Below are 24,542 nucleotides of genomic sequence, written 5' to 3'. Positions count from 1 at the left end.
ATCTTTGAATGTTTGGTAGAATTCACTGGTGAAACCTTCTGGTCCTGGACTTCTGTTTTTTTGGGAAGTTTGGGAAGTTTGTTTCAATTTTCTCACTGCTGATTGGTCTGTTTAGATTTTCTAATTCTTCATTATTTTGACTAGGAAGGTTATATTTCTAGGAACTTATCCATTTCTTCTAGGTTATTGAATTTGGTGGCATAAAGTCTTTCATACTATTCTAGTATGATCCTTTATATATCTGTGATGTCTGTGGTGACTTCTCTCTCATTTGTGATTTTGTTTACAAAATCAGGGGTATTCAGCCATATGAAAGGATAAAATAGTGCCATTTGCAACATAGATGGACCACGAGAACATTATGCTAAGTGTAATAAGTCAGTCAGAAAAAACTAAGAGCTATATGATTTCACTCATACTGGTATGTGGGATATAAAACCGAAACTTGTGAACACAAACAGCAGTGTGGTGGTTGCCAGAGGGAAGGAGGTTGGGGGAGAAAGAAGTCCTAATATAAGGTGACAGGAGATTTGACTTTGGGTGGTGAGCACACAGCGCAATGTACAGATTTTCTAACATAGAAACCCACACCTGAAACCTATATGCTCATGTTGACCAATGTCACCCCGATCAACTGAATAAATAAATATTTTAAAAATTAAAAATAAAGATTTTTACATTGATATTTAGACAGAGAGGAAGGGAGAGGGAGAGAGAGAAAGAGAAACATCAAAGTGAGAGTGAAATATCAATTGGCTGCCTCCTGCATTGCCCCCTACTGGGGATCGAGCCTGACATGTGCCCTAACAGGGAATCAAACCAGCAACCTTTTGGTGCACGGGACGATTGCCCAACCACCTGAGCCACACTGGCCAGGGCTGGAATAATTATTTTTATATTAAGTACTGGAAGGTAGCATATCAAAATTTTGACAATAGCTATCTCTGGACAGTGATTTTACTGTTGTATTTATACTATCTCAAATTTACTACCATGAGCGTATATTTTTTTATTAAGCAAGCAAAGAATTCCCGACATTGCAATGCATACCTTATGATGGCTTTCACTGCAAATCTGACCACTGTGGAGAGCAGGAACAATGGAGTGACCAGGATATGAAAGAGAGACAGTGAAGCAAAGGCCTCTGCAGGTTTTAGAAGTTTCTCGCTGGTATTCGCGTGGGTCACAAAGGTCTGTGCAAATAAGGGATTTCTTTAGAGAAAGCTGGAGAAGGTTTCACAAATGCTTACATTCATTTTCACAAACCTAACCTTTTCTGCTATGCCAATATGTCCATTGCAACTATGAAAACAATTACTTCATCCAAATTACTCCCTAAGAAAAATAATAGTTGTTACTGGTAGAACACTAATGGCTTTCATTCATTCTAACAGCAACCCTGTGAGAAGGGTAAAACAGATTCTGTTTACGGATTAGAAAACTGACTTCTGTTAAATTACTGAGTAGGGAGAAGAACCGTGAGGAGAAACCAGGGCTCTTAACAACCATCCAGGAACTTTGCAACCAATACAAAATTTTCTAAGAGGAAAAAGAGAACATCCCAGGGTTTTCAGGTCCTTATTGTGGACTTTTACTAGAACTGCTGACATTGGTGTCCAATGCAGACACATTTACATTTCTAAATATTATACTAGCTCCTGGGTTTGTCATTTAAGTTTGAAATATAATGTAAATTATTTGACATTTTCTGGTTGTTGAATTAACACCATCCTGTTGTAAGAATGTCCAGAAACCAGCTCAGGGAGATCAGAACAGTTAGTTCTCAACTACTGATAAAATTGCTCCCAGAGCACATTCGGCAAAGTCCCAGGATATTTTTGATGGTCATGACTTGGGTGTGGAGGATTCGAATGGCAAATAGATAGAAGCCATGAATGCAGCTAACCATCCTTAAATGGGCCCTTACAACAAAGAATTATGTGAGCCAAAATGTCCATAGTGCCACAGCTGAGAAACCTTGGATTAGAACTATTGCAATGGAGACTACAAAGAAAATAACTGGTATAGGTGAGGTAATATTAATTCCCACCCACACATTCTTGTTCATAAATCATTTCTAAACACTGACTTTGCTCCATGTTTAAAGGGAAGAAAAAGTGTCTTACAGCAAGAACAGCTGCTATAGGAATTGCTGCATTCATGAAAACTGTGGAAAGAAATAAAACACATAAGATTCATTGAACTGTGCAACATTTTCAGTAAGCTTAATTAATCATCTATTATTACTTTAACTTTCCTTGAAGACAAAAAGGAACAATTTCATTAAGTAACATCTTTTCTGGAGTCCACAAACATTTCTCAATTGGTGTTTCCTTGTTTGCAGTTGTATGAGCTCCTACACATTACTCTTAACCAGAAAATTTTTATTTTTTTAATTGATAATTTATTTTTGTGAAATGTCACAAACAGAAAAATTCATAAAAAAATAATCCTTTAATAATGCAAATTATTAGAATTTAATAAATGGTGATAATATTTACAAACAATATTTTGTTTGGTCTCTAAAACTAACATAAATATATGAAAATTGGGTTATTATACAGATTAAAAACAAGAATTTGACATCACTCCAAGTTCTCCAGCAGTGATATTAATTTTCACTCATAGACCTTTTGCTTAAATTAACTTCATATCCTAGACTCTCTGCTTATTTAAATAACTCTTCAGGAATATATTGTACTATCATTTGATAAGCATGATATACATAACTAAAATGAGGGAAATTCATATTTTAGGCTTAAATACTAGCATTTGGAAGTAGTAATAGAAATAAAAAGCCAACTTAATGATTATACTTATATTTTGTATAAACTATAGCATTTTAAAGACTGAGGACCAAAAGATTAAAACAATTTTTGTTGTTAAAAACAGGCAATGGCAGAGCACAAACTAGAACCTAGTATTCTTGGCACTCAAGAGAGTTTCCACCCAAAAATGATCATCGGCTCTCATGGTCTGATCTCATGAACCACCCTTACCACTCTACACAGAATCAGCTTGTGCTTTTGCAGGTCCACACATGACTTAGGTCAAGCTCTTAACCACCAAGAACATAGTACTTAACCAAATCATAAAACTTGAAAGTGGTCTAAGTAGAACCTTCCACCACTGATTCATAAATTCCTACTGCCTATCATGAATGCATCATCATACATTTTTACCTTCATGACTTCTTATTTTTCTCTTCTATTATGATCTCTTCTGTCCTCTCTCTTTTTATATCTGACTTTCAAAAACCAACCCAAATCTCATGTTTGGAGACAAATTGGGTTAACAACCCACCTCTGCTTTTTAGTAGCTAGATGATTTGGAGAAAGTTCAAGTTACCTAAGCTCTATTCAACTCAATCTTTAAATTTCTAAAGTGGAGTTAATAATAGAATCTAAATCTGTGGCTGTTGTGATGATTAAATGAGATGATATATGCAAAGCCACTTATGGAAATAATTGGTTGAATGTCTGAATATATTTTTGTTGTTATTATTACTAGTAGTGGGGGTGGTGATGGTGGTGGTGGTGGTGGTGGTGGTAGTAATAGTTTCATCATCATCCTGATTATTATTTCTGGCTGCCTCCATGCTCCTATGAGAATTTCAGTCCACTGTAGAGAGAAACATATTGTGGGGGCTACCAGCTTAGAGTACTATTATATATGTAAGTGGATAATCAATCATTCCACCTTCTAGAATTTTGATACCATATTAGTAGCAGCACACAGCTGGAAAACAAATCTCATTCCCATTTCTAAAGTATACATATGAGCTACATATACCAAATATTTCCTCTAAAGCATTTTCACAAAAGAAGTATTTATAATCTCTAAAAAATAGTTTAGAATTTAAGAGGAAACCATATATAAAACTCCCAAACTTTAAGATGTTAAAATTCTTGGGAACAATTGAGATGAGCAAAGCTGACACACAAACCAAATCGAATATTAGTGGGAGTATTTTGGCTAAGTTCATAAGAATTGTACTAACATAAACTCATTATTCTTGAGAGTACTCCGTGTCACTCCTTCACAAAAACAACAATATTTTGTAACAATTATTTTTTAAAAAATACAGTTGAGAATGAAAGTATTCTATATTTAAAAGTTCTTGAAAATGTATTGAAAAAGAAGGTTTTATGATGATATAGTTTGGCTTCTTTCACTTGAAAATGTTGACTTTTGTCCTCCTCAATTTTCAAAATTGGCATTTCAAACATAATCTTTAAGAAAATATAATATCATAAGCTCCAAAGAGACAGGCAAGACAACCATAGATAATTTTAAAAGATCTTTGGGAATAAGAAAATCAATAGTAAATACAGTCAAATGAATTCATACACACAAATTTTTACTGAAAATCCAATCCATCCCAATGTAACTGATAAGAGGGTTTCAATGACTTATACTACTACCATCACCATCCTCATTTTACAGATGAGGGATTTCAGGTGTAAAGTAACAAGGCAAAGGCCCATAACTTGTAAAGAATCGAATCCAGGTCTAGTTGACTGTAAGCCTGTGCTAACCCTACTTATTAATTTAAATTGCCTTAGGTGGTCAGTAGCTATTGGACAGTACATATGTAGAAAATAAATGGGCTTCCTCTGATGACTAGAATGTCTCAATGATCACAACCTAAATAAAACCGACCATGTGTACAACAGCAACTTACTAGAGAGTGATGTATAAAGGGCAAAGGTTTTGAGACTGGATAGTTCTTTCATTCTTGTTTCTTCTACACTTTTGCAAAAGATGTGCTCCCAGGCGTACAATTTAAGAAGTTTGATGCCTTTCAATATTTCATTTGTTTTCTTCAGTCTCTCAGTGGAATAATCCTATAAAACAAACAAACAAAAATGCAAGCTACACTCAAGTGAATCAGAGAAGCCAGCCATGCCATGGGCAGAGATTACAGAGAGCTTGATTGCTGCTTCGCTCTCCCACTACTTATGGCTGTGAAATACCTGGGAGAAGTAAACTCTCAGTGCTTCAGACTCCAACTTTAAAATGAAGAGTTGAATGAGATGACCTCAAATTTCTATCCACCTAAAAGCTTTTATATACCTGTTGGTTTGGTTTAAATAAAAGCAGCTTCTTAAGTTTGACATGATTTTCTTGAATGTCTACTGATAATGTATACATAAATTTATGAAAGTGATAAAGAGACTTCCAATGGCTTCCTTTTAATATCTAAGTCATTTCATTCTCCTCTCAGCATCCTGTCTCACACTTAAGAGAAACAATAAATGTAAGAAAAGTTAGTTTGCTTCTCATTCAAGAATGTGAGGGTACAGTGTTGTGTGTGTTCACATTGTGTCTTTATAATACAACTAGAGGCCCAATGCATGAATATTTGTGCAAGAATGGGCCTTCCCTCGTGCACCTAGGCCCGGGTGAGGCCACGTGCCCCTGGGTCTGAGAGGCCAAGCGTCCCTGGGTCCGGGTGAGACCATGCGTCCCTGGATCCGGATGAGGCCCCGTGCACCTAGGCCCGGGTGAGCCCTGGCCCTGGGTCTGGGAGAGGCCAAGCGTCCCTGGGTCCGGGTGAGACCATGTGTCCCAGGATCTGGGTGAGGCCTCGTGCACCTAGGCCCGGGTGAGCCCAAGTGGCCCTGGGTCTGGGAGAGGCCAAGCGTCCCTGGGTCCGGGTGAGACCATGTGTCCCTGGATCTGGGTGAGGCCTCGTGCACCTAGGCCCGGGTGAGCCCAAGTGGCCCTGGGTCTGGGAGAGGCCAAGCGTCCCTGGGTCCGGGTGAGACCATGTGTCCCTGGATCCGGGTGAGGCCTCGTGCACCTAGGCCCGGGTGAGCCCAAGTGGCCCTGGGTCTGGGAGAGGCCAAGCGTCCCTGGGTCCGGGTGAGACCATGCGTCCCTGGATCCGGATGAGGCCCCGTGCACCTAGGCCCGGGTGAGCCCAAGTGGCCCTGGGTCTGGGAGAGGCCAAGCGTCCCTGGGTCCGGGTGTGACCATGTGTCCCAGGATCTGGGTGAGGCCTCGTGCACCTAGGCCCGGGTGAGCCCAAGTGGCCCTGGGTCTGGGAGAGGCCAAGCGTCCCTGGGTCCGGGTGAGACCATGTGTCCCTGGATCTGGGTGAGGCCTCGTGCAACTAGGCCCGGGTGAGCCCAAGTGGCCCTGGGTCTGGGAGAGGCCAAGCGTCCCTGGGTCCGGGTGAGACCATGCGTCCCTGGATCCGGATGAGGCCTCGTGCACCTAGGCCCGGGTGAGGCCAAGTGGCCCTGGGTATGGGAGAGGCCAAGCGTCCCTGGGTCTGGGTGAGACCATGTGTCCCTGGATCCGGATGAGGCCCCGTGCACCTAGGCCCGGGTGAGGCCACGTGCCCCTGGGTCTGGGAGAGGCTAAGCGTCCCTGGGTCCGGGTGAGACCATGTGTCCCTGGATCCGGGTGAGGCCTCGTGCACCTAGGCCCGGGTGAGCCCAAGTGGCCCTGGGTCTGGGAGTGGCCAAACGTTCCTGGGTCTGGGTGAGATCATGTGTCCCTGGATTCGGGTGAGGCCTCGTGCACCTAGGCCCGGGTGAGCCCAAGTGGCCCTGGGTCTGGGAGAGGCCAAGCGTCCCTGGGTCCGGGTGAGACCATGCGTCCCTGGATCCGGGTGAGGCCTCGTGCACCTAGGCCCGGGTGAGCCCAAGTGGACCTGGGTCTGGGAGAGGCCAAGCGTCCCTGGGTCAGGGTGAGACCATGCGTCCCTGGATCCGGATGAGGCCCCGTGCACCTAGGCCCGGGTGAGCCCAAGTGGCCCTGGGTATGGGAGAGGCCAAGCGTCCCTGGGTCCGGGTGAGACCATGCGTCCCTGGATCCGGATGAGGCCCCGTGCACCTAGGCCCGGGTGAGGCCACGTGCCCCTGGGTCTGGGAGAGGCTAAGCGTCCCTGGGTCCGGGTGAGACCATGTGTCCCTGGATCCGGGTGAGGCCTCGTGCACCTAGGCCCGGGTGAGCCCAAGTGGCCCTGGGTCTGGGAGTGGCCAAACGTTCCTGGGTCTGGGTGAGACCATGTGTCCCTGGATTCGGGTGAGGCCTCGTGCACCTAGGCCCGGGTGAGCCCAAGTGGCCCTGGGTCTGGGAGAGGCCAAGCGTCCCTGGGTCCGGGTGAGACCATGTGTCCCTGGATCTGGGTGAGGCCTCGTGCACCTAGGCCCGGGTGAGGCCACGTGCCCCTGGGTCTGGGAGAGGCTAAGCGTCCCTGGGTCCGGGTGAGACCATGTGTCCCTGGATCCGGGTGAGGCCTCGTGCACCTAGGCCCGGGTGAGCCCAAGTGGCCCTGGGTCTGGGAGTGGCCAAACGTTCCTGGGTCTGGGTGAGACCATGTGTCCCTGGATTCGGGTGAGGCCTCGTGCACCTAGGCCCGGGTGAGCCCAAGTGGCCCTGGGTCTGGGAGAGGCCAAGCGTCCCTGGGTCCGGGTGAGACCATGTGTCCCTGGATCTGGGTGAGGCCTCGTGCACCTAGGCCCGGGTGAGCCCAAGTGGCCCTGGGTCTGGGAGAGGCCAAGCGTCCCTGGGTCCGGGTGAGACCATGTGTCCCTGGATCTGGGTGAGGCCTCGTGCACCTAGACCCGGGTGAGCCCAAGTGGCCCTGGGTCTGGGAGAGGCCAAGCGTCCCTGGGTCCGGGTGAGACCATGCGTCCCTGGATCCGGATGAGGCCTCGTGCACCTAGGCCCGGGTGAGCTCAAGTGGCCCTGGGTATGGGAGAGGCCAAGCGTCCCTGGGTCCGGGTGAGACCATGTGTCCCTGTATCCGGATGAGGCCCCGTGCACCTAGGCCCGGGTGAGGCCACGTGCCCCTGGGTCTGGGAGAGGCTAAGCGTCCCTGGGTCCGGGTGAGACCATGTGTCCCTGGATCCGGGTGAGGCCTCGTGCACCTAGGCCCGGGTGAGCCCAAGTGGCCCTGGGTCTGGGAGTGGCCAAACGTTCCTGGGTCTGGGTGAGACCATGTGTCCCTGGATTCGGGTGAGGCCTCGTGCACCTAGGCCCGGGTGAGCCCAAGTGGCCCTGGGTCTGGGAGAGGCCAAGCGTCCCTGGGTCCGGGTGAGACCATGTGTCCCTCGATCCGGGTGAGGCCTCGTGCACCTAGGCCCGGGTGAGCCCAAGTGGCCCTGGGTCTGGGAGAGGCCAAGCGTCCCTGGGTCCGGGTGAGACCATGTGTCCCTGGATCCGGGTGAGGCCGTGCGCCCCTGGATCCATCCGGGTGAGGCTGGGTCCCAGGCCCGGGTGAGACCACGCGCCCCTTGGGTATGGGTGAGGCCACGTGCCCCTTAGTCTACGTGACGCCGTGCCCCTGGGTTCGGCCGAGACCAAACCAGAGGGAGTCGGACCTCCGTTACCACCATTTGTCCACCATCCAGAGCTGAGGGGTCAGTGCTGACATGTACACATAAGGAACTACTGGACATCGAAATTGGGTCTCAAAAGAACTGTTGGTCCAGGGGGAAGCTCGCTACAGATTGATTCATTTGCCTGTCAGCATAACTATTATTGCTCGTCTCACATTCAGTTCTTATTAGTATATATCTAGTGAGATATGATCTCGTTCATCTAGAGGAAATGATGAACAACATAGACTGAGGAACAAGAACAGAACCAGAAGCAAGGAGGCATCGATCGGCTATCGGGCCTCAGAGGGAGGATAGGGGAGGGTGGGGGGAGGGGGAGAGTTCAACCAAAGGACCTGTATGCATGCATATAAGCCTATCAACGGTTAAGTTCAACAGGGGATTGGGGCATGTGTGGGGAGAGGGGTGGGATGGGAATGGGGGGATGAGGACAAATATGTGACACCTTAATCAATAAAGAAATTTAAAAAAAAAAAAAAAAAAAAAAAAAAAAAAAAAAAAAAAAAAAAAAAAAAAGAATGGGCCTTCCTTCCCCTGGCTGCCAGCACCACCATCGCTCAGGCCCGGAGCCAACTTTCTGCCTTCCCATGCTACCCAGAGGCCTGGAACAGCTGGGGCAGTGTGGAACGCCTGCATTCCACCCTGCCCCCAGCCACTCAGCGCCTGTGTATGCAAATTAACCTGCAATCTTTGTTGGGTTAATTTGCATACACACTCCTGATTGGCTGGTGGGTGTCGTGAAGGTATGATCAATTTGCATCTTATTCTTTTATTAGTGTAGATTATTGAAATCAAGCATATTATCTTTAACTTTAAGAGATTTCTACATATTTCTTCATAAACTCCTGTTTAAGGCCTAAATTAGACTTACTGATTACTAACAACTTGGACTAACTATAGAGAAATTTGCAGCAGATACAAAAACCTCAATTTAGTCAACTGTTTCAGCCTCCTCTACCATCAAATATTGGCTTACAATTACTAGTAAGGCACAATGATCTGTGAACTATCAAAGGGTTTGTAAAGTGGCAAAAGGTAGCTAGAAGGAAGCAAAAGTAGCAAACAGCCTGTTTTTTATTCATCTTTTTGTCTCTTTGGGGGTCTTAAATGCCTATCAAATGACTGTTAGTGAGTGAATGAATAGAGTATGAAAGGCTAAGGGAAAGATGTTTGAGGATGGTCATGTCTCCTCTTTGTGCCCTCTTCCACATCTTTCTGTATTCATGTCCTGAAGTAAAGAGGGTGGACCGCTCAGACAAAAATAATGAGTAACCTCATCAGAAGCAGCAGAAAAACAAGTGATAAAAATCACTTGTGTGACATGCAACTTGCTAGTCACAGTAGAAACACAACTTGGAAAACAATTCCATCAGCGGCATCATCCCTACATTTTATGCCTGGTTTACAGATAGACAGTCTTGCTCATATTTAATCAAACTTTATTTCTAAACATACTGTCAACAATTTTATTATTTGCAAATATTTCTTTAAAAGAAGCCAATTCTTACTGAAATAAAATGATTTCATGGCAAATTGAAGCCAGAAAGAGTCAATACTTTGGCTTTCTCTTGCTTGCTAAGTTGACCACAAACACATTCAGCCAGAGCAGCTGCCACTGAAACATTTCAGTGTAACTCCATAGAGTATCACATGGTTTGAATCAACCCTATGGAAATTGAATTTCAGAAGCACTAGGCCAGTGGTCGGCAAACTGCGGCTCACGAGCCACATGCGGCTCTTTGGCCCCTTGAGTTTTTAGCAAAGGCCAGCTTAGGAGCACCCTAATTAAGTTAATAACAATGTACCTACCTATATAGTTTAAGTTTTAAAAATTTGGCTCTCAAAAGAAATTTCAATCGTTGTACTGTTGATATTTTGCTCTGTTGACTAATGAGTTTGCCGACCACTGCACTAGACCACCCCTTTACTTGTTTCTTGCTCCATTTCTCCCACATCAATGATTGACCTCCAATGGCCTCAAAGTACACTTAAGTGTAAGTCTCTAGGCAACTGATCTAGAAAAAGATCGAAAACCTCATCACCTCATGGCACTTAAAAACATTAAAAACTGTGATTCTGGTATTTTAAGTCTAAAATCATCAGGTCTTAAATTTCAATCCACTTTTATAAAACTTATTTTGTAATACAGAAAATACGTATTCACTGCCTAAGAATTGAAATGAAATATAATGATTTCCAAATAATCCTGAGTGGTACGTATTCATTTCCTGTATTTTAAAAATAACACAGTGTTAGATTTTCCTAATGAAGTTTCCAAAAGAGGTTACTTACAAGAGTGCTCTTTTGAGCCTCTGCCAACTTTGTAGCAATGAAGTACTGAATTGGCGCAAGGAGCACAATGACAGCTGCACCAACCAATGCGCTTAATCCAAGTAAATTATAGAGCAGGATCACTCCCATTATGATCTAGGAAAGAAACACAACAAAAAGGGGAAATGAATGGGGGCGTGGGGATCACTGCATGAAAGGAAATCTTTTTAAGTGAAAATATAATACTTCTTAATTATTATATTTAGTTTATCTGGAAGTCAACTCAACTGTGACAATGAGTTTTACCATGATTTATTTGGGGAAAGCTAAGTAGTAGGAATTTATTTTTAGTACGGTGATCTGTACAACCGGTGTCAAACCAATTTATTGCATGCAGTTGCGCAGCGGTCCCATGATGCTTCTGGCCTTCTAAAGCAGTCTTCAATTTTTCAAAAGAACATTGAAACTTTTCTCAAAAGCGTTGTCACTCGCCATACATTTGATATTCCAAAGTCTCCTGGGAATGCACTAGCTTTCCAAGGTGGGCAGGGAGGAAAGTAGGGGGTAGCATCATAAAATGTGAATACATTTAATGAAAAGAAGCCGAGGCCTAAGTAAAACTGAAGATACTGAAGTCGGTGCCCCATCTTATCTCACGGCCCTTTTATTTCCCAAAACCCAAGGCAGACCCACTTAGCCTACTCTCTCTGGTGTGTCACTTTCCTCTTCTTCCTTATTTTTTCCTGAAAATATTTTTTTCCCAGTAGTTCAGTTTATTATAGTTCAAAATGTCCCAACTAATGGACTGTACCCACGCAGTTAAAGCATTTAACCCATCCTGTATGCCAATGATAACAATTTGTTGTGGCCTTCTAGAAGCAATGGAACATGCTCACTTCCTGACCAATTAGGCACTTTGGGAATTCCAATCAAAACAAAAATTTCCCTAAGGTCATCCACGATGCAGTCATTCAGAGGCAGCCTGGAACTTTTGGCGCACTGAATGATACCACATAGGCAGCTGACCTGTGTATAAATACATCTTGATGAGATGAGACAAAGCATATTTTAAATCTTACTTTGTGCCAAACACTGTGCATGCGTGATGTACACTTTTATTTTACTTGGATTCCCATTAAAAAATAAAAAAGCAAACAATGAATATAAAAATTACCCTATGAATATAAAAATTACCCTATCTTTAAAATGTATTAAAGTACATTTTATGTACTTTAATAAAATGGGGTACATAGGGCCCTGACCGGTTTGGCTCAGTGGATAGAGCGTCGGCCTGCGGACTCAAGAGTCCCAGGTTCGATTCTGGTCAAGGGCAGGTACCTTGGTTGCAGGCACATCCCCAGTGGGGGGTGTGCAGGAGGCAGCTGATCGATGTTTCTCTCTCATCGATGTTTCTAACTCTCTACTCCTCTCCCTTCCTCTCTTTAAAAAATCAATAAAATATATTTTTAATAAAATGGGGTACATAGGGACATCGATGACAGACTGCATTGAGTAAAATCTACAGTTTAAGCTCTGTCTACAGGATACAAACTTGAGATAATTAAAAATATTCAGTATCACATAGAGGAAAAAACTGAATACATTTCTTTTGCCATTTTTACCCCCAAAACACCCCTGTATCTTTACTAAAATGCTGTTTTCCATCAGAAATAGCTAAATAGCCCTATGCTTGTTGGTATTCTGACTATCTTTTAAATTTTGACATTTTATAACATACCAGCTATTGAAACTACACAATGGATTAAAGTTGCTCTAGTTTAGAAATGCTACGAGAGTTTGTCAAAATGAAAGGGATCAAGTCCTGGCTCTGTAATTTGCATAAACTTATGCAGTAAGAACTGTTACTGAGGGCCCATGAAATGTTAGGCACAGTGCTAAATGCTTTACACATTTTAACTTAGTTAGTCTTGACAATTCCAACAACTGGACGAGGCAGATGCTATTATCATTCACATTTTACAGTTAAGAAAACTAGTATTTTGAGGTGTTGAACACTGGTGCAAAAATGGGGCCTTTGCAGATATTTGAACTCAAGCAATATAATTCCAAACCCCTTTTTCTTAACCTATGGCATAGCATTTCTGAGTCTCAGCTTCCTTCCTAGAAGAAAGGTATAACATTAGCACATTCAAAAAGTTTACCCTCTACTGAGGTAAGTATCTTACACTCATTTTTATTTACTTCCTCTGCAAATGAGAATCATACTTATATGATTATTAATCATACTACCTGAACAGGCATAGCCCATAGATTGGGACACAGGAACAAGAACCACATGAGTTGATTGGTTTCAATGGCAACCAAGTTATTGATCTGTCCCAGGGTCATCTCACCCATGGATAAATTAGATGTAGAGAGCCTAAGGATTTTATTGTATATCATGGCCTGAAAAAAAAAAGGAAAAAAAGGAAATGTACTTGAAGCTATACATTTAATACTCAACACTATGCTTTTTTTTCTCATTTAAAAATAACATTTAAAAAAGTTTTAATGGAAAAGAAAACCCTATAATGCTATCTTAAATCAACTATTATTTTCATTTTATCATAGTTACTTTTAGTCCTCAACTAAAGACAAACTTATTTTTTCTAGTGATATAATCAAAATATATATTCAAATTTAAACATAGGGGCTAGAACAGATAGAAGCATAGATAAGGAAATGCAAAATTTCAAAATATCTTTCTTAATATATTATTATAAGAGTTATTTTTAACTCAATGAGTTTATTAATTAGCTCTCTGTTTCTTTTATTAAGTAGGTCCTAGAAGTGTTGATATTACATCAACGTGAAAATGACATGCAAAAACGAAACTGAAACCACTACCCTTCCTGTCACTGGATGGCATGTGGCATTTTAAAGAACCAAAGATCATTCAAAGCTTGTACGTACCAGCAGAGCTCCACGGAGGTTAATGCCAGTCTCTATGGTTACATAGTAGGAAGCCTGCAAAAATGTCCTTTGCAGAATAAGGGCCAAGAAAAGAAGGACTGCTAGAACATAAGCATTTTCAAGAAATTCCTTTGATGAGAGGTATTCTGTATTCTTGTCCCAAAAGAAAAAAGACATAAATTAAAATTAGTCTTTTCATATACCAGTTCCACAGTTTGCATTTATTAAATGATTTTTTAAATCTAAAAATTCAAAATTCTTATAATGCATCAGTGAAATGAGTCACAAAAGGCAATTTGGGGTTTTCTTCACCATATCCACAAAAACAAATACAAATCAGCTCATTGCACAAGATCCCAAATAGATCACTATGATAGCTGGAAATGCCTGATTGTAGAAAAAAGGTACTTTAAAAAAAAAATTTGAAGACGTTTTCTGAAAAGATATATTCTACCTTGGTAAAGCGGGAAGTAACAAATGAAGATAGATGTTAATTGAGACGGTAACTTAGAAGTAAAAACACAAAACTGATGGTCAGCAAGACCAATGGAACAAAAATACAATTTCTGCATCCTTATTTCAAAATAATTCTACAGAATTGACTTTTTCTGATTTTCATATACCTTAATTTATATTAATGAAATAAATCATAAAGTATAAAATACATAGCTTGGCTACTGATTTCACCCATATGACACTTTCAGTGACAAAACACAACTTTTGAAAATAAAGATTTTAGTAGGAATATGACTTAATAATCATACAAAACTGATTGTTTTTGTTTGTAACAATAGCATATGGTAATTTATATGTTAGAAATGAGGGAAGGATGCCCTGGCAGGTGTGGCTTAGTTTGTTGGAGCATTGTCCTGTACACTGAAAAGTCACGGGTTCTATTCCTAGTCAGGGCATATACCCAGGTTTGCGGGTTCAATCCACAGTTGGGGTGCATACGGGAGGCAACCTATCTATGGGGTGTTGTTTTTTCTCTATCTTCTTCTCTCTCTCAAATCAATAAAAACATGTGCTCGAATAAGGATTATAAAAGAAAAAAGAAGAAGTGAGGGAAAGGTAATATTCAAATAAGTACATCATGTCAGTGTGAGCACTCCTCATTTTTTATGGTTTAAGTCCACTAAAATTCTACTTTTGGGCCCTTCCTCTTTTCATGGGGCTACATAAAATCTGAAAGTTCTGTTCCTTTTCAGAAAAACATGTGGCTAATATATGTAAGGCAGAGGGGTGATAGAAGAATTCTATGTGAAATTCTATGTATGTAATTAGGCTAGCAGGGACAAAACAGCACAAAAGTGCAAATATCAACTTCAATAATGAATGAGGATTAATATATGCAAGGAACTGGACTAAGCATTTTGAACACAAGTATGAACTGTTCACAGTCATTCTGTTTGAAAAGGTGACATGCCTAGCCGGTTTGGCTCAGTGGATAGAGCATCTGCTCGTGGAGTAAAGGGTCGCAAGTTCAATTCTGGTCAAGGGCACATACCTTGGTTGCAGGCTTGATCCCCACCCAGTCAGGGCATATGCAGGAGGCAACCAATCGATGTGTCTCTCTCACATAGATGTTTCTTTCTCTCTGTCTCTCCCCTCCCTTCCACTTCTCTAAAAATCAATGGAAAAATATCCCCAGGTGAGGATTAACAAAAGAAAATAACAGCTTAAAACCTAGAAAGATAAGGGTATCCATAAGTGATATGCCTCATTATAAATAGCGCCTATGTCAAGTGCCAGTGTGAAGTAAACAATGTGTTAGGGGAGTAACAAGCAGAGTCAAATTCCAACTAAGATAATCAGAAAAGGCTTCACTGAGAAGGCAGCACTTATTGCAGGATTTGAAAATGCATAAAATTTTAACATGTAAAGAAAAAATGACAGGAAATTAGACTGAGAGACTTATAAAAGGTAAATCGATGCATCTGGACTAGCATTTCCATCTGTGTAACTAGGGAAATTAACTCTGACCTTAGAAAGAAACTAGGAAAATATAAGATTATCCTATCTAATAAAAGAGTAATATGCAAATTAACTATCACTCTGCTACACCCACAAGCCACGCCCACCAGCCATGCTCATCGGCCAATCAGGAGCAAGTATGCAAATTAACCCAACCAAGATGGCTGCAGCCACAGAGAGAGCAGGAGGGAGGCTTGGGTTTCCCTGGTGATGGAGGAAGCCAAGCTTTACACACACCCTGGCTGGCCCAGGCCTCCACTTAAGGCTACAAAGTTTCAATTATAGAAGATAAATAAATCCCAATAAAAATGGCGGCAGCCATGGAGCTGGAGAGAGCAGGAGGCTAGGGTTGCCCTCGGCAATGGAAGAAGCCAAGCTTCTGCAGCCCTGGCTGGCCCAGGCCTCCGCTTAAGGCTACAAAGTTTCAATTATAGAAGATAAATAAATCCCAATAAAAATGGCGGCAGCCACGGAGCTGGAGAGAGCAGGAGGCTAGGGTTGCCCCCGGCGATGGAAGAAGCCAAGCTTCTATAGCCCTGGCCTGCTTTGGCCTCCGCTTAAGGCTACAAAGTTTCAATTATAGAAGATAAATAAATCCCAACGGAAATGGCTGCTGCCAGGGAGCGAGCAGAAGGCTTGGCTCCACTCCAGGCTACAAAGTTTCAATTGTAGAAGATAAATAAACCCCAGATACCAGGGCCTCCCCTTGGGTCACCAGGGGGCATGGCCGGCCTGCAAACCATCACAAGCCCCTCGCCCAGGCCACCCCACACCCCAAGGGAACCCCCACCCTGATCCAGGACACCCTTCAGGGCAAACCAGCTGGCCCCCACCCATGCACCAGGCCTCTATCTATCTAATAAAAGAGTAATATGCAGATTGACCATCACTCCAACACACAAGATGGCTGCCCCCATGTGGTCAAAGATGGCTGCCCCCATGTGGACACAAAATGGCCACCACAAGATGGCCAGCAGGGGAGGGAAGTTGGGAGGGACCAGGCCTGCAAGGGAGGGCAGTTGGGGGGCAATCAAGCCTGCAGGAGAGGGCAGTTAGGGGTGACCAGGCTGGCAGAGGAGGGAAGTTGGGGGCAAACAGGCTGGCAGCGGAGCAGTTAGACATCAATCAGGCTTGCAGGGGAATGGTTAGGGGTGATCAGGCTGGCAAGCAGAAGCAGTTAGGGGCAATCAGGAAGGCAGGCAGGCGAGCAGTTGGGAGCCAGCAATCCTGGATTATGAGAGGGATGTCCCAGATTGGAGAGGGTGCAGGCTGGGCTGAGGGACACCCCCCCCCATGCATGAATTTCATGCACCAGGCCTCTAGTAAATTTATAACAGCAAATATCTAATACTATATAGCCCCCAAAATAATAATATAATATCTAATAAAATATCATAATGTGATGTGCCCTTATTATTGTGGCTTTAATATGTTAGCAAAAGAAAATGTACATACTAAAAATCACATTATTAATGTTATTGGTCACAGGCCTCTAGAAAAGTGACTCAGCTACCACCTCTCATGCACACATGCATGAAAATTCTTTAAAGGATTGTTATAAAGATCAATTAAAATAACTAATGTGAAATTAGTTTCTGGCACACAGTAAATGCTTATTAAAATTTTATAGGCTCTGAATCTGAGAAAAGATTTTGTTGGCCATACCCATTCAATTAATATATAAATGCACAATATCCTCCACAAGAACAGTTAGTGATTTCTTTTTTTAAAAGCATTGAATTCTTTATAAATAACCCTGCTTGAACTACTTCTAAAACTGCATTAGTAAAAAGTAACAATGACAATGAAACCCGCCAATGTTTCCTTTCAAAAGTACCATGAACTTACTCCTGATGTCCCATCCTGGGTTTCATTCACACGCTGCACTATTCCAGAAATACAGAGTGGTCCAGCAAAACCTAGTAAGTCAGCAAGATAACGGAATGTGCTACTAAGTAGAATGGGACGTCCAAAAGCTCTGTACATTGCTAGCCATATAGATGGAGTGCGGTTTGGATGATCTGCTACTTTTTTCTGGAAAAAACAAACAAAAAAACAGATGAACTTAAATAAAATGACTAGAGCAGCAATTAATCTTAGCCACTATGGAAATTTCTTCTGATTTTTTTTATGTTTATAAGTAACTGTTAATGAGTCCCTCTCAGTATAATATTCTGTATTCTTGATTCTGTATTCTTGCATTCTACGCTACTGAAGGCATTTTAATGAAATCGAGAAAATGAAGAGTAGCCAGGACAGTTTTTAAATGACATCGTATTATTTTTAGTTGTCAAAAGATGACCCGAAATTCTTAAGGCCAAATCTATTTTAATTCCCTTTGATTTGGAAAATGTAGCTCTGTCATGAATATACCAAATAACATTGTATGAAAAGAAGATAGTAACATACAAAGGCAAGGTCACTGACAGGCTAGTCAAGGTTTCTGGAGTTACTAGATCACAAAAGATTCTCTTATCAAATTATTATAAGCTAAACAAAACAGAAGATCCCAACTTCAAATTGTTTCTTCTCCCATTTCTGTGAACGGTAGGTACTTTTAAAGTTATGTTAGACTTGTGTTTCCTAGTTCTTCCTTTAAAAAATGCAAAATAAAAAATGGCATATATGCTTAAGCCAACTCATAGTTTCATAGATCTATAGTTGTGTGTTGAAAATATTTTAAGAGCTGAACAATCATCATAATTATCTCTTGGAATAAAGGTGAATAAAGTTTTTTCACTGTGGCAAAGAAGCTAACTCAACACAATAGAGTTCAATTGTATTTCATATTCAATTTCTTATTAGATGATAATTTTATTCTTTTTTAAGTTTTTTTATAAAAAGGATTAATTAACACACCAAATTCAAGTTAATCTGTGTTATAAGAGTACTAAGAACCTTAAGTTATGCTTAGGTTATATTGTTAATCTTTACTTTAGCACAGTAGTATAAAAATATTATGCAATACTTTTCCCAGAGGTGAAATCAAAGAGATGACTCGGGTTTATTTGTAGTAACCATTTCCTGAAATATTCATTTCATAATACACATATTTGATACAAAACAGAGGTCATTTTCATCATTTACCATAATCCTTTGTTGATCTTAATTTAAAACAGCCAAAAACTCTATAACTGATTCCCCATATCCTACTCCCTTCCAATGTTGGTTGTGTATGCTCATATTTTTAATTACAATAAAATGTGCAGATGATTGCAATATAAAATACATTTACCATTGTGGATAGTATGCAGGTTGAAAACAAATTGAAAATATCCAAAGATTCCTACATTTATATTTTTAAAGCAATTATAAATATGTAAAGAAAGTACCAGAAGAAACCAATTTTGGCTGATATATAGCTTGGTACATGGAATAAGTAGACGTACCCCTTTATTTGATTTATTTTCCTAATTTTGAAATTCAGCATCCAAATTTTAGTTAATGAAGGATTTTAGTTTCTTAAAGGTAAGTTATTAATGGATATAATCTATTTTCTCTTTAAATAACAAAATTATTGACAAGATACTTGATAAAAGACAACAAAAAGTCCATGAATTATTAAAATTATATGGTAACAACGATTAGACATACATTATCATTTAACTTAATTCTGACCTTCCACTTGGTCCAAGAGAAAAGAGTGCTCTCTATCCCTGCTCATATATTGACTGGGCAGCTGACACAACAGGTGGGGAAAAAGTAGGTTTACAGTTGTTTGTATGGAAAATAATACAACAATTAAAAAATAATAATATAAGAATAAACTGTGTTTTGCAAACTTACACTGTAAACCTACTTTTGCCCCACCCTGTATTTCTGGTTGATCCGCAGCAGCCCAATTAACATGACTCAAAACTACTGGGGAAGACAGAGAGAGCAAATCTATTCTTCCTTAACCATAGATATTATTTATGCTTAGTGCCTTTATATTTAATAGGTCTATTCTCCACAATTATCTTGAAAAACAGATACTGTTACCTTTTGTTCTTCATATGCATCCTTCAGGCAAACATAATTTGTTACCGCCCTCATTGCTATTGGTAATTTTCCAATTGCCTTCAGATCAATAGGCTTTTTATGAGCAGATATGATAAGTGTGTTCATCCACCAGTATGTTGCTTTGGACAGTAAATTTACAAATGGTTGAAGAAATCTCACACCCAGATCCTGGAGGTCTTCAGGAGGTTTTACTTTCTGAGGATTCATGAAGAATACATATCTCTGTAGCAAGAAACATTCCACAAAATAACAACCCAATTCGTTTTCCATTCGTTAAAAATACAATTTTAACCTTTTCTGCATTTTCATTTCAAGAGGCCAAAATTTATATTTGCATTCTTTTGTCTATCCATTCCTGAAATATTCTTTAAAATATTCCCCTTTGGTTGTGACTCAATTAATTAATTGAATTCCAGAGTTTTACATTTAATCCACTTGGAGCCACTTCTGAAAAATCAGTTATCCCTATAAAAGCTAGTTATTACAGTACTAAAATTTAATCATTCATGTTATCCTGTGAGAAAGTCAACTAAATGAAAGTTTTTGCATTGTTTAGATTTTTTAAATGGGTTATCAACACCATTGTTGTCATTCTGTTAATTTGTGGGCTGACTAATATTATTGCAACATGTATCTTGCCATTCAGTGCAAATTCAAAGTGCACTGGTAGAAAATAAATATTGAAAAATCAGTCACTAGTATGTCACAATATAACTGGAAGCATTAGGTTCTGGAAAGTACCATAGATTTGTAATCATAGACCAGATATGAGTCTTGACCATGTTACTTGGATATATAGTGAGAGTTATCCCTATAGAAGCTTTTGCATCAGTGAAATGAACAAGCTGGATTAGTCATCTTTTCAGCTTGAAATTTCTGATAATACAGTAGTTTGATTAACACAGGCTTGCTTTGAATCAATCATGGATGATGAAGCTTCCGAAATTTCTAATGAAAACAATTTCATCTATAATATGAACTAATCATAGTGTTTAGCACATAACAGGCATCCGATCAATATTTTTGAATTAATAAATAGATCCCAGGGTCAAATTGAGATTTCTGAAACATTAATGGTCTAAAACTTAATGATTAGTTCAACTTTATATTTATACACATAGATGACATACATTTCTTCATCCTCTTAAACACAAATGATTTCTAGCTGACTTCGATCTTTAATATTAGGGTCCTGAATTCTAGGAACTAAACAAAAAACCATTAGATACCCACTCTGACCCGAATGACATTGATCTCCACAGCCATCAGGAGTCCATTCAAGATGACCATTATGCCTGTGATGCAGAAACGCAGATCTGATACTCCCCAACCAGACTGCCAGTACTTGACCAATTTTATGGTTTTTGTAATAAAGGCCATTACCCAATACAGGAATAGGGCTGAGAAAAGGAAAAGGAAACAGATTCAATCTTTCACTGATATTTTTCAAAACTTCACTGAAATTTCAATGTAAACATAATGCTCTTTAATAACAAATACAATTTTAAATATTCTATTTCCAGATCATTTTATTTGTTGAAAAAAAATGTATGCTTTAGTGTAGTATGGTAATGATTTTTAAATGTTAGTGCTTCCTCTTTGGATTATATACGACAGATGTACAGACAGAAGGAGACATATAGGTAAGGATAGCCTAAACACTTCAGAGCTTGTGTAATTCTGTAGACTTAAAAATTTACTTTATCTTTTGGTCTTGTTTTTTAAGAAGCCTTGATTATATGAAGAATTCACAAGTTGTGATTTGGGTAACCTAACCAATAGATAAGTGCCTTGCAACTCCCAGGGATATGTCTAATAGTGCTACCCTGGAATTATTATGGAATCCATGTAGCTATGTTATAGGTTTACTGCTTTACAAATCAGCATTCTAGTAGTGACCCTTCTCACTCAAAATGGCTTAAAACACCACACACAACCAGAGCACAGAGAATAATAACAATCCTACAGAGCAAACCCAGGCTGCAAGTAGTCGTGTCTGAAGGATAGGGATCTACACCATCACAACTACAGGCCAGAATTTTGCAGCAAATATGAGATGGAAGCAGAGACGTTCCTAGAAATCTGTTGTCACAGGAGAATATGAGGGAAACATGCTGAGAAGGCAAAGATTTATTAAGACACAGAAAAAAATAACTATACATGAAAAATGATGAATTATAGTACATCAAAATTAAAAATTTTATTGGAGGTGGAAGAGGGCATAGATAGGATAAGTGGTGATGAAAAAATAAAATAAAATATTTAAAAACTTAAAATTTTCTGGTCATTATACTTTACTAAGTAAATGAGTGTTCATGCCATAGACTAGGAGGAAAATATTCTCAAAACATGTATCTGATGATATACTAGTATCTAGTATATACAAAGTACTCCTACAACTCAACAATAAAAATACAACCAAATAAAAATTCAACAAAAGATATGAATAGCCACTTCACAAAAATAACAAATGGCCAGTAAACTCATCAAAAAGTGCTCAACATCACTAGTCCTTAGGGAAATGCAAATTAAACCCACATTGTGTTATTAGTACATACCCACCAGCATGGCTAAATTACAAAATTAAGATCATCCAATGATGGAGAGCAAGTGAACAACTGGAATTCCCACACATTGTTAGTGAAACTGTAAAATAAGCCACTTTGGGAAAAGATCTTGTGGCTTCTTACAAATATAAACATTTGCCTACCTACCCTATGACCTAGCAATTTCACTCCTAGGTATATATCCAAGAGAAATTAAACAAAGAGAAATAAATCCACAAAAAAGCTTGCACATGAATGTTTATAGCTGCTTCCCCCCGCCCCATGATAGCCAAAACAGGAAACAGTCCAGGTATATATCAACAAGAGTATGAAAAACTGAGGTATATTTATACAGTGGAATACCCACAGTTACAAGAACAAAATACTGATTGATACCACAATATGAATGAGCCTCAAAAAATCATGCTGAGAGAAAGAAGTCTTACACAAGAGTTTAAGCTATATGATTCAATTTATATGAAATTCTAGAGCAGTCAAATCTAATCTATGGTGGGGGGAAAATCAGATTAGGTGTTGCTTTTGTGAAATTGAAAATGAGGATTGAATGGAAGGGGCACCAGAGAACTTTAATGGATGATGACAATGTTCTATATAATTACAGGCTTACACAGGCATATATGCATTTAGCAAATAAAGATATCTGTACTTCAGTATGTAAATTTTATCTCACAAAGATAACTGTAAACGTGTTTAAACTCTAGTTAATGATATGCATGTTGAAATCATCAGGGGATGATGCATATTAATGTTTGCAACTTTATTTTTTGCAACTTACTTTAAGTACATCAAAAATAAGATGTGCTGATCTATGAAGAGGGACACAAAGATGTAGATATTTGATAAAATAGAAAAAAATATATAAATTGAAGAATCTAAGTAGTAGATATATGAGTATTTGCATAATTCTTTCAACTCTCTGTATGTTTGGTAATGGTCATAATATAATGTTGGGTCAAATTTACTAGTTTTGTGATCTTAAAATAAGTGTGATCTTTCTAGGTCCAAATATTTCTTTCCTAAACTAAGGAGAAAGTTAGACTATTCTTTACCTCTTCCAGAAATATGATCAAATTATGCCTGGTATCTACATAAGAATTACAGTCAGAACCTGATCACATTTCCTTCAAAATATTATTAAAATGCACTTTTCCTTTCTAATTCTATCTTATAGCTCTTTTATCCTCAGTTTTTCAGAAACTTAATGTCGTGTATTGAATTCCCAATGCTATGTATATTTTTGCTGTTGCCATCAGAAATTTCACTTTTTGGGGGCATCTCCATAAAAAATTACTGTAATAATATCTCTGTCATTTTGTACTAAAGAGCATTCTAGTAAGATAATGCAGACATTGATAAGCCATTTAAATTAATATTTATCCTGCCTATGTATTTTTATTAGATTATTAGATTACCTTTGCCCAATCAAATAATGCAATGCACCATAAAATTAAATAATCAATATATTCTTACCCATTTTAAATTTTAATGTACATTAAAATTTAAAATGTGTGGAAAAAATGTCTGGTTTATTTTTTTAAATTTCTTTATTGATTAAGGTGTTACATATGGGTTCTTATTTCCCCTATCCCCCCCCGACTCATGCCCTCACCCCCCTGTGGTCTGTGTCCATTGGTTAGGCTTATATGCATGCATACAGGTGCTTTGGTTGATCTCTCCCCCTTACTCTCACTCAAAATGTGTGGTTTAATTATTACTTTTCTTAATTTCTCTATCAGTCAATGTTATGTTCCTCATATACAATCAAATGAAATTTATGAACCTTATAAAACTGTAAGCATTCATTCACACCCAAACACATACAACTCTGTCTATAGTTTTAGGAGATTCACAGGTCCCTGAAGCCCATCCATGATCCACGCTCTATACTTTCCTCTTAGCTCTGTTTATGAAAGTGTACAACAACGAATGCTAAGATGGGTCAGAATATTGAATATAACTAATTGGGATGACTTACGTTATTTCAGCGTAAGGAAAAAGTAAGGAACATTTTAGACAGCCTCTGATTTCTACAGGACTGGGAGGCAAGAGAAGCTGAAAAGATGACGTTAGGCATGATGAGAGGCTGTGCTTCCTCCTGCACGCCCCACCATGGGGATGGAGCCTGCAACCCGCCCCACAGTGGGCACTGCCCTGACCCATTGCCCTGGCCAGGAATCGAACTGTGACCTCCCGATTCCTAGGTCAAGGCTCAACCGTTGAGCCACGCTGGGCAGGCAGGACAGCATCGTTTTCAGCATGCTATGAAGGATACTCTGCCACACAGAGCCCCCCAGTTCCTTGGCAGCAATTCTAGGAAGAGTGTGACACGCCCACAGTATCAATGAAAGGCTTGTACCTTCTGAAAATGCCTCAGGGCTCCAAGCCGAAGGCAGAAACATGTGGAACTAGATGAGATGACTGCTTCATGGGACCATACAGTGCAATAGCTCCTCACAAG

The 24,542-nt window shown here is 40.1% G+C and overlaps 1 protein-coding gene across 2 annotated transcripts in view; it reads right to left on the bottom strand.

Moving 5' to 3' along the window:
• ABCC9 (ATP binding cassette subfamily C member 9) overlaps positions 1–24,542 on the bottom strand; it is a 120,287-nt gene that overhangs the window by 83,178 nt on the left and 12,567 nt on the right. For both annotated transcript variants that reach the window (XM_054719223.1, XM_054719224.1), the window contains 9 exons: positions 20,751–20,917; positions 19,497–19,739; positions 17,364–17,549; positions 13,542–13,694; positions 12,879–13,034; positions 10,650–10,784; positions 4,685–4,847; positions 2,127–2,167; positions 1,051–1,193 (listed from right to left, as the gene is read on the bottom strand). In XM_054719223.1, coding sequence (XP_054575198.1) covers positions 1,051–1,193; positions 2,127–2,167; positions 4,685–4,847; positions 10,650–10,784; positions 12,879–13,034; positions 13,542–13,694; positions 17,364–17,549; positions 19,497–19,739; positions 20,751–20,917 — 1,387 coding nt within the window. The remainder of the gene's footprint in view (positions 1–1,050; positions 1,194–2,126; positions 2,168–4,684; positions 4,848–10,649; positions 10,785–12,878; positions 13,035–13,541; positions 13,695–17,363; positions 17,550–19,496; positions 19,740–20,750; positions 20,918–24,542) is intronic.

The sequence above is a fragment of the Eptesicus fuscus genome, chromosome 7 (genome assembly GCF_027574615.1).
Source record: "Eptesicus fuscus isolate TK198812 chromosome 7, DD_ASM_mEF_20220401, whole genome shotgun sequence".
Classification (NCBI taxonomy): domain Eukaryota; kingdom Metazoa; phylum Chordata; class Mammalia; order Chiroptera; family Vespertilionidae; genus Eptesicus; species Eptesicus fuscus.
This window is presented reverse-complemented; position numbering and strand designations above follow the sequence as displayed.